General features: G+C 39.1%; 1 protein-coding gene across 8 annotated transcripts in view; it reads left to right on the forward strand.

Moving 5' to 3' along the window:
• ARHGEF28 (Rho guanine nucleotide exchange factor 28) overlaps window positions 1–14,952 on the forward strand; it is a 258,757-nt gene that overhangs the window by 114,886 nt on the left and 128,919 nt on the right. For all 8 annotated transcript variants that reach the window (XM_039857455.1, XM_039857458.1, XM_039857462.1 and 5 more), the window contains 3 exons: window positions 708–891; window positions 3,248–3,428; window positions 6,446–6,518. In XM_039857455.1, the coding sequence (XP_039713389.1) occupies window positions 708–891; window positions 3,248–3,428; window positions 6,446–6,518 (438 nt within the window). The remainder of the gene's footprint in view (window positions 1–707; window positions 892–3,247; window positions 3,429–6,445; window positions 6,519–14,952) is intronic.

Below are 14,952 nucleotides of genomic sequence, written 5' to 3' on the forward strand. Positions count from 1 at the left end.
CATACAGGGGACGGGGGCTTGATTAGAATTGGGTAGGGATCATGCTATAATCATTAAAAATTGGTTTTAGGACTTAAACTGCATGTCAAGGGGTACGTGACAAGGAAAAGGCTGAACTTTTAGGGAAAGCACTGGGGTGGCTTTGGCAATGCTGACATAATTCCTGGGATCTAGTAGATGGATGAAAGCACCATCATGAAGTTTGAGAAGGACCATGATCTCTCATTTTCTGGACATGTGAAGCCCATTTCTGTCCCAGTTTCTCATCAGGGGAGAGCAACTCTGAGGACTAAGTGTGGAAAATGAGGCTTCTTTACAGCATTGGCCTCTGAGACTGTCTTGCTGGAGTAGCACCATCTCCAAGGACACCTTGGAAATTGACAGTGTCTGTTTCCCAAGGATGCTCTGTTCCTAGCATTTGTTCTTCCCGATGACCTACCTTACTGCAAGTGAGTGAATGTGAACGAATGGGTACCCTAATTGTACCAGGGGTGAGCAGACCTGACTCCAGCACCTACTGGCTACCTGACTTTGGACAAATCACTGACCTCTCCACATCTATTAAATGAAGTGCTTGAATTAGATAGTTATGATGGTTCCTTTCAGCTCCGTCATTCTTATTATGTCTAAATACATGGTCTCTGGTAAAATGCATGAGACAAATTTTGTAAACAGAGGGACTGATATATGTTTGTCTTTCTTTTCAGTTATTCTTCCCAGAGAGTCTCTCCTACACCTGGCTGTGAGATGGGGCTTGCCTAAGCTTTCCCATTTCCTCGTGTGCCTCCCTGGGGGTGTCCAGGCCTTGGCTTTACCCAATGAAGAGGGTGCCACACCATTAGACTTAGCTTTGCACAGTGGACACTCCAAGCTAGTTGAAGACATCACAAAGTGAGTGGTTACCTGATAGTTTCTCTCTTAATCTGTTTCTATAAAGTCTGCCAGACATTAAGAAAAAATTAAAATGAAACCAAAAGCTAATGTTGGTTTATATTTTACCATTAATTCTTATGTGTAAAATGCAGATATACGTGTAGGACATAAACAGATCAACAGATATATTTGGTATTCAGACTTCATGAGGGAGAAGGAGTTGGGGAAAAAGTCTCAAAAGGCTCTTTAGGGACATATAATTAAAAAAAGCAAATGCCTAACCCCTACTTATCTTTCAGGCTTCAGCTTAAGTGTCACTTCTTTAGAGAGGCCTTCTATGTTATGGTCTTTTATGATTATGATTAATTCACAGCAATAATTGTAATTAAAATTAATAATCCACAATATTAATTATAACTTAGAATTTTACATATATAGTGATCATCTGTTTTATATATGTCTCCCTCCTAAATCATTTGAGGGCTGAAACTATTTGTTTTACTCACTGCAGTGTTTGGCACATAACATTCATTGAAAGAATATAAATTGTTGTTGAATCAATGAATAACAGATAAACCCAAAGACACGATGTAGCCATTTGGGTGGTTATCAGGATCTAGTGAAATCATGTAAAATAAATAATTTGTCAACTGTAAAGTTTTCTGTTTATGAAGATATCCACACTTGCAATGAAAAATGAATGTGTCGTTTGTTACTTAGAATGGTTCTGATGGGTCAGTATTTTTAAATGAAAGGAGGACTCATATATAGTGATTTTCTTCACTTAACATGAGGGAAAAAAATAGATAAGTGGGAAATTACATTGAAAATTACAAAGTACATAAATATTAAATATTGTCAGCATTATTATGGCATTAATGGACTGTTTTTTTTTGTTTGGCTCATAGAACGCAATGTAATTAATTTATGGACATATGATGTATAAGTGGACATTGGAAGTAGAAGTCAGAGCTTTCTGGTTTTTTTTTTTCCCCCCTCATTTGGTCAAATGACCAGCAACCAAAGGAAGAGCCCATGAACAGGCCCCTTTCCTTCACTTTAATATGACCCCACTTTCTTGGCTAGAAAGGGTAAGGCAGGACTGCTTCCTTTGACTTAGTCATCGTGGGTAGTTCAGTGTTGCATCGAGGTCCTGGAGGCTGACTTCTTCATCCTTGGTAGCTTTGTATCCTTCTACTGGATCCAAGACCAGACGATTTTATGTGTTTTAAATGTTTACACATTTAATAAATCCATTCATGGGTGGTATTGGAAGTAGACTGTAAGCTAAATTCTAATATGGAGCTTCCATTTTCTAAATTAATAACAATGATCTGATTGCTCAGGCTCAGAGTTAGTTTGACTCAATGGCTTGTCGTTAGCATAGGAAATTGTCTCCTGGAAGATTCTGGAGTCCCTGGCAGAGTTTGGGGAGATGCCCCAAATCTTAGTGTACAAATACTCTTCATGGATCTCTTTTTGTCATTCCGTGTGATGGAGATGACATTTATTTGATTGGAAGTACACTATATTTTTGTAAAGCAAATGTTCACTAACGTAGTGAGGTCCTGGAAGAAGAAATAGGCAGACTGCTAGTTCTGTGATGTGAGGAATCGGGGAGCAATCTGTCGGAACATGACATGCTGAGCTGGGCAGTTATCTGGAAGCCATTCGCATTTTCCTGAGGCTCCTTTACTGTTGCTATTATAAGCCACCCAGAATATTGTGATACGAGTCATGAAGCCTACATATAGCTAATAAATGTGCAATTGTTAGCCAAAACAGAACAGAAAATAAGCTGATATTCAAGAATTTAGTTTGGGAATGTACTTCCTTTGTTTATGATTGTGTTCAAGAATACAACACGATCAAATTTATGCATATTCTAATTTGCATGAGAAAATGGTTTACAACAGTGGACCAGTGTGTTATGAATATCTTACTTGTTTGTAACATCCAAACCTCACCATGTTCCCTGGAGATCATATCTGTTTTCCACTGTAACCACCTAATAAACTGCTGGTTGCCAGCTAATTGCTGCTACATGCGGCCCCATTAAAGAGAGAGGCATCTTTTCATATTGAAAGGAGAATGAAATACTGGGGTAAAGTACGTTTAAAAGTCAGTACTGTTTCGCTCTTTATATAAATCTTTAAAGTATATAATATACATGCATGACTTTTCCATTGACATCTTCTCTAGGTAGTAAAAGAAAGATGGCTTCATTAGGCTCTATTTACATCATCTTTTGAACTTATTGTCAGTAGTGGCTTTTGAGGATCGTTCTGCCAGTCTGATTTGTAATATGAGAGTCACTGGGATCTTGGGGTTGGTGTCTGAAGCTGCGCCTGGGTTTTGATTTGTGACGGTTCAGTTTCCAGGGCAGACGTTCCCCTGGCTTCTCCCGTGTGCAGCTCGGCGAAGATGCCATCCTGCAGTACACTCACTCGTCAGAAATGCTGACCTTGACGCTTAACCACACAGCCGAGCATTTGTTGGAGGCAGATATTAAACTCTTCAGGAAATACCTTCGGGATAGAGCCTTTATCACTAAGGTTTGTGCCCGGTTATTCTGGTATGCAATAACACACTCCTTGGGAGTGCAGGCAACAGTCATTGTTTTGGGAACAGTGTTTTTCTATCAGAAACTTGCGGGCCATGGAATTGCAAATTGTGTTACATCAGTAGAATGAAGATTATTATGTAATATTTTGGCAGTAGAAGGTAGTAATTCACATAGTATTCATGTTTCCTTTACTTGTCGTGAGCCAGCCCTGCCAATGTAGGGTTTTAATATTCTAATATTGGATATTCTCTATGAATTTATTGATTGTATTATAATTCTTATTTAAAGCAGTTGCATTTAAGGTTCTTTTACATGTATAGTATCTACTTGTGAGGCTTCTTATGGCTTAGATTTAGTGAAGCATTTGTCCCACTGTACAGATTCTTCATGAATGGGGACTGGTCATTTGAAACCAGTTCTTTTTCAAAGAGGTTTTCCCCACTTCCGCCATGGTCCAAACCCCAGCATTGAGTGCTATCATAGCATGCTCATCTCAAGGTTTAAAATGTTTCATCTTTATTATTTTTATTTATTTATTTTTTTGTGGAAACTGGAAGAATATAAAAGTAATTATATCTTTTAATTATTATTAAGCAAAATGTTATTTTGAGTAAAAGAACTTGAGTTAGTCTAGTTGACAGTACTCAGGAGTATAATGGCTTTGCTCACCAGATCTTGCAACTCCCGTGACTCAAGCACGTCCATTAATAAGGCACAGGTTTCATGACTGTATAGAATTTACAGAATAAATATTTCAGGAAAATGATATTATTATTATATATCGCAGTTTTTGTAAAATGTTTGCTTCATAAAATTTAAGATTTTGCCAAAAACACTGCATGTAAAATAAAGATTATTGTTGGCTTACTCCACATAGGGTTTTATTTCAACAATTAAAATGAAACACGCTCTTCAGAATATAAACTAAATTCCCTGGTTAGGTTTTAGGAAATTTAGTGTATAATTTTCTGGCATACAGTGTTTCCTTATTTTGCTTAAGGATACTTAAGTATCGTTTAAAGATACTAAGCCTTCAGCAATACAGGTGGCTTCTCCCCCAGGCTCCTAGATGCAGATATTCCTGCAGGCAGAGGCTTGGCCTTGAGAAGCAGCATTGTTCAGCATGAGCTTTGTTCCCAGCAGCTCTACTGGAGCAGAGCTCAGCGACATGTGTGTTCTTATAAAGGACACTCTGACCACAGCATGGCCCCTGGTGACAGAACTCCTAAAAAAGATAAGAGCATTCTCTGTGTATAACAAGAACCATTGAACTTCCTTTTCATTATTAAACTCTCCGGCTTCTTAGGTTGGATTCATAATTTCTGATAACACATTTGAGGTAACACTGATGACCCTGGGGAAGATTTAAGATGAATAAATCTAAATACATATTATCAATTTCCTTTTGCTAAGTATTTATTGTAGTGGACTTTACAATAAAAAAGACCAAATGGAAATATCTTTCCAGTTACTTAGAGATTTTCATTTTGTGAAAAACACTGATAAAATTTACTTACGATAAAACATTGATAAAAGAATCTGTTGCAATGCAATAGCATTCCTCTTTTTAATTCCTATTCCGAGTCATGGGGCTGGGTAGTGAGTGGGGAGACCTGGAAGGGAACAGGGCTGAGATTCCTTAGGATGACCAAAGTCATTAAATTTTTTTTTTTTGTCTATTTCTTACTTGGTTAGATGTTGTTTTAAATGTAAGCAGATGATAATTGTGATATGGGTTGTTCACACTAAAGCTTTGCAATTTCAAGTAACACGTGTGAGACTGTGTATAATAATAATGTATTTATCTTTATTAAATCTTAGATGTCTAAAAGTCTGTTTTTACATATGACTTTGACCTCGTGGACTAATTTATTCTCAATGAACCATAGTGTATCCTCAGTCCAAGGAGGCATCTTCAGTTTCAGGGTTTGGACATTGCTCAGTTATCTGCAGCCTTCTAGAACAACAACAATAAAATCTTGCTGCAAAGTTTGCTTTTCTATATCCAAGAGTCATTCAGGTGATTCCATTCAGAAGCCATACTTATTCAGAGTTGTAAAGGATTCATGTTATCACATTCTATTATAGCTGACACTGGTAGATTGATAATTTATAATAAACATTAAATGTTAAAAAATGACAGGTCGATGCTACATATCCAAGCTGTGAAGATAGATATTAGGAAATTAAATAATTGGCAAAAATCTTAGCTATACCTTTTAATCATGTTTTAGTTCTTTCCTCATTAGAGAACTTTTTCTGTTAATCAGAATGCTGAGAATTTAGTTCTTGGTACACTGAGCTTTCATCACATGCCCAGGTATATGTAGGGGTCTGTGTCAGTTGTAAGGTTGGCTGCCCAAGTTTGCTCATGTGTTTGATTTGGAAGATGAGCCGTTGCTGTCTTAGGCTGCCTTACCATTTGACACATCAGCACACAATTCCATGTTTCTTCACGTTTTCACTGGTGGTGGGGAATCCCACTGAAAAGAAAATACAGAGGGTTTGAGGAGGGCAGCTTCTTTCTAAGGCTCACAAAATCAGTCTCAGTCAGTGCCAGCTTGCAGCCCAAGGCCTGTACTCATCCTGGGTCTTCCCTGTGATGGTGGTCCTACCCCATCGCTGGGCCTCTAAGATCCCTGTGTCCTAGCATGTGGATGGGGGTTGGTATAGGTGGGCAGAGTAAAACAGTGGCACTGCTTTCTGGTTCCAAGACTGTCCGTTCTCTGTCTCCTCTTTTGCTCATTCATGCATCGTGTTCCTGAGAACCTTCTGGTGGTTGTGACCTGGGGAAGCAGTTTAGTTTCAGGGACAGTTTTGACCCATGCCTCTAGGCTCCCCACATCTCTTACTGTTACTGTTGGGGGCTGCCTATCTTGTCTACCTCTCAGGTCATGACTCTGGCCTGTCCCAGCTCTGAGATTCTTGAATGTGATTTTCATCTCTTTGTTGCATATTGGAAGCCTCAAATGGTATTCAGTGATTTTTTTTTTCTTGCTTTCTTAGACTCTTGAAGAGCAAGAAGCCAGGCCAGAGGAAAAACCAGATATGCCCTCCAGCGCTGCAGAAGCCAAAGAAGGTATGCATGCTCCTTCTTTTTCCATTGGGGAACCCAGAACTAACTAGCAGGACTAAGTAGCTCACTGGGGGTTCAAGTGCACGGTGAAGCAGAGCAGGAACCAAGGAGCTCAGAAGCAAGATCAGGGTTTTGTAATACAACAGAGCCCCTGGGTCCTCTGACAGCATCACCCAAAGTGTATTGTTTTTCCGCTTTTTATTCAGTTAGCATTTACCGAGAGCCTTTTGCCAGGCCCTGATCCTCCCACATTCGTGATCTTCAGGGCGTTCTCCTGACACACAAAGATTACTCCCCTCTTTCCCAAGTTCAGTTTGTTCATTCCATTCAATTCTTCATCACTCGCTTGTTCTTTAGCTTGTTCCACCTCCGTGGAACCTCTGCTCTGTGCTGGGCAAGTGGATCTTACAGAGGATGGTGTTTCTGTGGTAGTGTGGGTTGGGGAGCAGCTCTCGCATGTAGGTGTGAGGGATGCGGATGCAGGCTGTTAGTCAGAGTACATACAATCCTACTCAACCAGGGTTGTCCTATATAGCGTTTCGAAGTCCTGAGGGAGCTTCAGAGACTAAAGGTAGAAAATTGACTCAAGGCGGGAGTCCTTATGAGAGGTATAATTTTTATAACAAATTGTCAGTACTCTGTTTCATGTTGTCACACATGGGATCATGTTGATGCCACAATTGCATGTAACACCCAGCTGATTTGCTGGGACATAGTGCTTTTTCATTTTCTCCAACTTGGCAGTTTATCTGGGCATGCAATCTCTACTTCAGATCAGGCTCTTTCTTCTTTACATACATAAAGAAGTCTGATCAGTTAGTGAGCCCTAGTAACACACACAAGTTTGGCCTCTAGGGAGCATTCTTACCTCTGTTCTTGAATAGTCCTGTATTTCCAGTGCAGAATAGATTCTGTTTTGTTTGTTTGTTTTATTTTCTAAAATACAGTAGTTCCAAGAATCTGACCACATCATTATGTCTTCTAGGGTTGTTAGGGCAGAGATTTTATATATTGAAATGCATATTATCAATTTCCTTTTGCTTTATATTTTAGAGTATTGTTTTTATTTTTTGAAATTGTATGTGAGGATAGGGTTATACATATTTGGGGTAGGGATATGTTATCTATTTAATTTCAGGATAGTGGAGGGAACATTACTAAATATCTGTTAGTATAAAGAGACAACAGTCTGATAGGGCTGAGAACCTCCATGTTAGATGCTAAGGTTAGGGAGAAAAAATAGAACGAGATCCTTGTCCCTAAGCCTCCAGTGTTAAAAGCCGGTCAGCACCTTTGATTCTGTTTGTAATTAGCAACATAGAGTAGTTGCATTCCAGGTATTTGTCAGGTAGAAGAATCTTAAACTCTTCTCCCTCGTGTTTGTTAATAAGTCGCCTTGGAGAAGGAAGATTTGTGGTGAGTTGTTGGAAGCCTGTGTGGCCCGTCCACATTGCACACATTCCTGGCTTAAGCTGACCAGCTGAGCTTTCTACCCAAGCTGCACCCTCTTGAGCCCTTCACAATTCTCTCCTGGGGGTGATGTAATGGCTGCATTAAGGGAGCTGCAGCCTGCCCTGCCCACCCGAAGATGTGGTGGGGAACTTCACGCTTTCTTCTGAAGACCTGTAGGGGAAACCTCTTTCTGGTCTTATGTCAGGAATGCTGGCTTCTTAACCGTCGGCTTGCTTTACTGCTCTAACTGTAACTGATTAGGTTTCTTGCTTCTAGTTGGCTGATAAAAAGTTGGAGCTAAATTTCTAGCCAGCTATTTGCAGATGTGTAGGGTAATGCTGAATGCATTTTTGAATTACCTTTATTTCTTAAGCTTCACCTTTGCTTTTTCGTTTTTTTAAACATCAACTTCTGTTTTTTACTTAACGTCTTGTATATTTTTCTTCCCTTGTAATCTACTTTCAAACTAATTTAGAACAAAGTAAGATCTAAATATGTACTTAAATTCTAAGTTCTTGCATTTAAGGGTCTGACAATTTGAGATTGGGGTAGAAGAACAAGCTGTTTTAGCACATTATGATAAATGCTATAGGAGTAATATGTCTAAAGCACTACAAGAACTCTGTGGAGTGTGATGGTGGAGTAGTCAGGGAAAGCTTCCTGGAGGAGGTGACCCCGGAGCTGTGCTCTAATAGGGGGAAGGGAATTTAGACAGTGGAAATATTTGCAATACAGAGTTCTGATCTAGATGATACTTTGGGGGAAATGCATGAAGTATAGGGATGTGCGTGTGTGCGTGTGTGTGTAAGATGACAGGAACATAGGCTTGAGAGGGAGGCAAATTGACAGGGCTTGTACACAAAGTGAGGAACTGGAACTCCACACTGACAGCTCTAGGGAGCTGCTTGAAACAAATCAGGTTAAATTATTATTTTAGAAATTTTACTCTTTGAGAGTGTGGAGATGGACTGGAGAAACCAGAGGCTGCTGGAAGTCATGCAGAAGTGAGTGTTCCCCATCGCAGTGCAATGAGATTGGAGAGGTAGGGACAGATTGGTCCCCATTTGAAGGTGCAGGATGTCAGGCTGGTGTCAGTGGTGAGGGAAAAGGGTGATTGCTCCATTCCTGGTGTGTCCCTGGGTAGTCTAGGCCTTATGGAAGCAGAATAATAACAAAAATGTACTCGGTTTTAGACAGGTTGAATCTGATGGGACTTGGGGACAGCCAGGTTAGTACAGCTGGCTGCCAGTTGGACTGAAGTCACTCAATCAATAAGCAAAAGAATTTGGACAGAGACTCAAGTTCCCTAGCTCCAAATAACTAGTGTGTGTATTTTATGGACCTTCTAGAGAATGTATTTACTTGTATATGTTTGGAGGACATGTTAGAAACTATATGCATGTTTTAGCAGAAGGCAGTATTCAACTAAAGTGAAAATATTCAATTAGTTTTTATTTGTTCATAAGCCTGGAGGCAACACAGTTGGGAAAATGAAACATTTTGAGCATAAGAGCTTGCTTTTTTCCCCTCTTCCTTTAAACCCCAAAAGCAAACTTTCCATTTGAGATCTACTAGAAAGTTCTTAACAGATCATGTTTTCTCTTCCTTCTAGAGCAGTGGGTCATGGGGGGAGCTCTAAGCTCATATCTGTAGTTGCCATTGATTAAAAGACTATAATAACTTTAGCCTGAAAATTTACTGTGCTGTCTCTGTTAGTGTGATAAATGGTTTTATTATTGTCTATGAACCAATTATGTTCCCATAATTTCATGATTGTAATTGTACTTCCAGAATAATGGGAAGCTATTCCTAATGAATTAAATGGCCAGAAAGTCATCTCGTTTTTAATAGGCCGAGACGAATAAACTAGTTATTAGAATTTATTAATCCACTAACTGACTGTTTTGTCCCTTGTCTTCTTTGTCCTTATTTTGTGCTTCGTGATCCTATTCTAGAATTTCCTGAAGAGCACCAATCTTACCCTGAAAAATAGAGAACACTAATTTTACCCTGAAAAATAAGGATTCTTTGGCCAGATGAGTAGAAAATGCTGTATATGAAATGCCCCCTGTTGGAGATTGAGAATACATTGAATGTTCTATAGGTTCTAGAAAGTCTTGCAGTCAAGAAACCTGTGCAACCTTGTTTAACCTAACAGTTCTCTAAATTGATCATGGAAGAACCTCTCTTTTTCACAGTTCTCAGCATCTCATGGCAGTGGTCTGTGGAAGGAATTTTGGAAATGTTGTTTGTCCTGATCTTTACTGATCCTGCCCTTCATAGACCTTATTTTCTCCCTTTTCACTGTCACCTGCATTCTCTCCACCCTTAACTACAGTGATGCTCACATGGGGCAGGGACTACTCATGGTCACCTTGAAAATTCGGATCACGCATGCCTGGCCACACACCCCTCTTCACTTTTTGCCTGGGAGGCTATTGTCTGCCTAGAGTCTATGGGGCCATAAAACAAGCAGAACCACTGCAAAACCATTGACCACTAAATGAACCCATTTTCTTTTTTTATTCTTTTGCAGTTTTTAAAAATCTTTGTCTGATTTGCCGTCATAACTTTTGTGTCACTGGTCTCTAACTTTGTTGGCTTCTTCCTATTAATTATCTTCCATATTCTCATTAACAAGGAAATAGGAAGTTGGGATTGGAACACGTGTTCCAGTCCTAAAGAAGAGTGGGCAAAACTATTTCCTTCAGGTGGAGGCAGCAGCTCCAAGTAGGCTCAGAAGAGTTTCCTCCTCATGATCTTGTGGAGAAGGCAGAGGAGGCCATGGATCCAAAGGCAAGACGCAGTCTAGGGAGTCTGATGTGAATTCTGTAGGCTTGTTTACTTATCCATTTAATAAACATTTACTGTGTGCCCACTTTGTATCAGGCACTGTTCTAAGCATTGGTGATATAGCAGTAACCAAAATGGCAAAGGGAAAAACCCCTGATCTTAAGGCATTGACTGTCATTTAACTTCACTCAAGCATTTGTTGAGTGCCAGGCACTGCTCTATGTGCTGGGGCTGCAGCTGCGAGCTGAGCAAAATTTGTACACTCATGGAGCCCACATTCCAGTGGTCGCGGAGAGAAATATGTCTGGGAGTCAAGAGTCAATTTCTCCCATTTTATACATGAAGAAGTGGCAGCACAGAGAGGTCACATAACTTACCTGAGGTGATATAGCTTGGCCAGGCGGTCTGAACTCAGATGATGAGTTCTTTTACCTGCGGCACTATAGAACAACAACCCTTACATAACCGACTATTTATCTACATAGTGTTTGGTCTGCTGTTCTGAAGTTCTCTCCAGCATTTGTCTGATGGAAAAGTGCAAAATTGGAATCATTGCCTTGAAGTGAGCTCTCTTCCACGTGGCTGACCTGTCTCATAAAGTCCTTGTGACGGGAGATTTGTGACCCACATGCGCAGACATGTCCTGATGACACACACCAGCAACAAGCAGACTCTGCTAAAAACCTCAGCTCTGCCGTGAACTGGCTTCTGAGCATTATGCAAGTTACTCAGCTGTGTTTTCTTTTATGGAAAATGGCAGAGTGGGAGTGCCATTTAATATTGCATAGTAAGGCTTAAATGAGAAAATATAGATAGAGCACCTTGACCGGTATCTGACAACTGGTCAATTCTCATTATGAGTGAAGTTGTAATACGTGGCTAGAGTGGACTTACTGGTGATCATGTGTATGTTGAGATACGAGGACATAGCTCTTCATGCTGCAGTGATAAGGTGAGCATATTTTTCGCTTGAAAATTCTTTAGGCAAGAGTGCAGCACTTCTCTGTGTGCTCTGAGTGAGATGTGAAAAGGAAGTTGTGTGATGGAGTCTCATTATTTGAATATCTGCTCTGAGATATTATTGGGAAAACAAGAGGGCTTTTACCCATGCAGAATTTCCGTTCTAAGATTTTTTATTTTAAATACTCTAATTCAGTGTCTTTTTAGAACTGTTGAATATGGTTCCAAAGTCTTATCAAGATGTAGGTCCTTTACACCAGGATGACTGGGACCTGAGGTGTTGGGGATTTAGGACAGCATTAGGAAGGCTGTTCTGCAGTGGGGATTATTCAGTTGGATACGCAGCTCTTATCTGAACCCGAGTATAGAATATCCCTCCAAGGATTTGATCAACATTGTTCATCTGAGTCAGGTATTTTGGAATTTTCAAGACAATTGTAAAGCCTACTCAGAGAATGTACTTCCCAGCCCCAGGAAGTGATTTGTGATTGTTTCTTGTGTTGTGCATAGCGGCTCAGCCTTTCCTGTACTTTCTTTGGAGACCGACTTTGCCAACCCGCTTTCTCCTCTTGCCTACAGGAGGAAAAAAGTTTCATCAGAAACAAAAATAGAATATTAAGCCGATATGATGCTCATCATGTATATTATTATAATAGTATTTTCTCACACAAAAAGGAAAATTCTCTTCCTTGCCTCCTCCAGTTTATCACAGAATTAAAGAATCATAGTTTGAGCTGGAAAGAATCTGAGATTCCTCAGAACTCACCTAGATACAACAAATTCTGTTCCCATTTGCTATGGTTGCTTTGTTCCAGCTGTGTCAGATTAGCAGGCTGTGGGAGAAGGAAAAGCATTAACTAAGTATATCAACTAAAGAGTCTAATGTGGTCAAAATAAGCTCTAGTAGGAAACATAGCAAAGGAGTTTCTTTCCTACATTAAAATAGAATCTAAGTGTGAAGTCTTGGGGACATAAAGGTATTCCTAAGTCAAAATTGAATCTTCATCTCTTTGATAGATGACTTTCCTCATTTTATTCAAGCAGTTGAGTAAATTAGAAAAATTATGCCCTGATCTCAATTTGAAATATGATTTAGAGCTTCTGCTTAGGTTGATAGTTGCAACTAGATTTTTGGGCTGAGGTTATCGTTTTTTCCTCCTATGAATAAATTCTTTACTGCTCGAGATTTTATGGAGGTTAGGGGGATTGCACACTGTAGATGTAAAAAATATATATATTATAAAAACATTATTGAGTGAAAAAATATATAAAAAACATATGTGGTAGAGTTACCATATGACTCAGTAATTACACTCTTAGATAGGTACTCAGGAGAAATGAAAACATAAATCTCCATAAAACTCTGTACATAAATGTTCATAGAAGCATTATTCATAACTGCCAAAAAGTGGAAACAACTCAAATGCCCATCAGTTGAAGAATAGATATATAAAATATGGTATATCCATGAAATGGAATAGTATTTGGCAATAAAAAAGAATGACTTACTGATATATTACAAGATGAATGAACCTTGAAAACATTATATGCTAAGTGAAAGAGGCCGGTTACAAAAGACCACATACTGTGTGATTTTGTTTATACGAAATACCCAGAATAGGTGAATCCCTTAAGACAGAACATAGATTAGTGGTTGCCGCGGGTGGAGTAAGAATAGGGGTGGATGGGGAGAGATGGATAGTGAGTGATAATGGGCATGGAGTTTCTTGTAGGGGTGATGAAAATGTTCTAAAATTGATTATGGTAATGATTGCATAAGACTGAATATATTAAAAATCATTGACTTGTACACTTTAAATGGGTGAATAGTATGATATTCAGTTATACCTCAATAAAGCTGTTACAAAAATATATGCACAGAGAGGAGTATATACTAAAACATTAAAAGGGATTTTATTGATTTTTTTAATAGTCTTTTTCAAATGTTATCAATTACTTTTTTGGCTCAAAAGAAGTGTTACAAATAATTTAAAAACTATGTATTTCAAAAAAGATGTCTTAAATTCTTTTGGAAAGAATGCAGAATACAAATATAAAAATTATATCGTAAAAGATAATACATAAAAATTATAGAATATAATTTAAAATTAAAGTTTAATATTCTACATTATACATAATATCAGAATATAATATCAAAATTATATTGCTGGAAGGCAGGAATCTCTTCTCTCACCTTGGCATCCTCTCCCTGGCTGTTGATGCTGCAACTCATTAGGGACTGGACTGAGCTTGTTGAATTGAGTGGAATGTTGGGTCTTATGGGTTAATGGGGCTTATGTTGGTATTTCTATAGATAGATGCCTCCTTGTCTCTCCCAGTCTATATTTCTCTTGGGAAGGCCAAATGATGGTTCTTATTAGTATTCCCACTTGTAGGTAAAAAATATAATTGGGATATAATTGGGATACTGAAACAGAAGGTCAAAGTGTTATCGTAGCCTCTGAATTAAGAATAATGGAAGTTTTTCAAATTTGTTTCCTTCATCATTTTAATTCTCTGGCAGTTGGGAATTGGACATGCACACTAGGCTAAAACATTAAAGTGATATTTGCAAGTAAAGTTGTTATAAGTGAAACACAAATGCGTAACTGCAGAGGAAAGAGTGGATTTGCAGAGCTGGAAGGGTGAAAGGAAGCAAGGGGAAAAGCATTCATCTGTCTGCAATCTGGTAGTTCAGAAGTTGTGATAAAATAGTGCTAGTGTTGGAAATGTTTGAATTAGTAATTCAAAAAAGTGAACAATTTTTCCTTCCCTGGCCCAACCCCCCAGCTTGCCTAATAATCCACTACATCTCATCAGCTGTTTAGGCCACCAGATCCAGGTGGAAGAGACAAGCATTTATTCAATACCTGTAATGTACTAGGCACTCTGCTTGGCACTGGGGATACAAGTGTCAAGGCCAAGAACAGTTTGGACCCAGCCTTTGCAGAGCTCACAGTCGCTTGGGAGAGAAAGATTCAGTCAAAGACTGTGAACAATCCTAAGAATTTCTCTGGGCATTTGTGGGGCAGGTAGAGCAAATTGAGAGCACGACCCTTGTTTCCAGTTGTGCTTTTGACACTGCCCTGCAGATCTAACCCGGTGACTGTGGATAGTTGAACCTGAGGGTGGGGATGAAACAGCAGTAGTCATCTGGCTGCCTCTCATCATGATTCTTTTTTCCTCCTTCCTAGGGGAGAAGTCGGATTACACAGCAAATGTAAAGGAAAAT

The sequence above is a fragment of the Pteropus medius genome, unplaced genomic scaffold (assembly GCF_902729225.1).
Source record: "Pteropus medius unplaced genomic scaffold, Ma_sr-lr_union100, whole genome shotgun sequence".
In the NCBI taxonomy this organism is placed as follows: Eukaryota; Metazoa; Chordata; class Mammalia; order Chiroptera; family Pteropodidae; genus Pteropus; species Pteropus medius.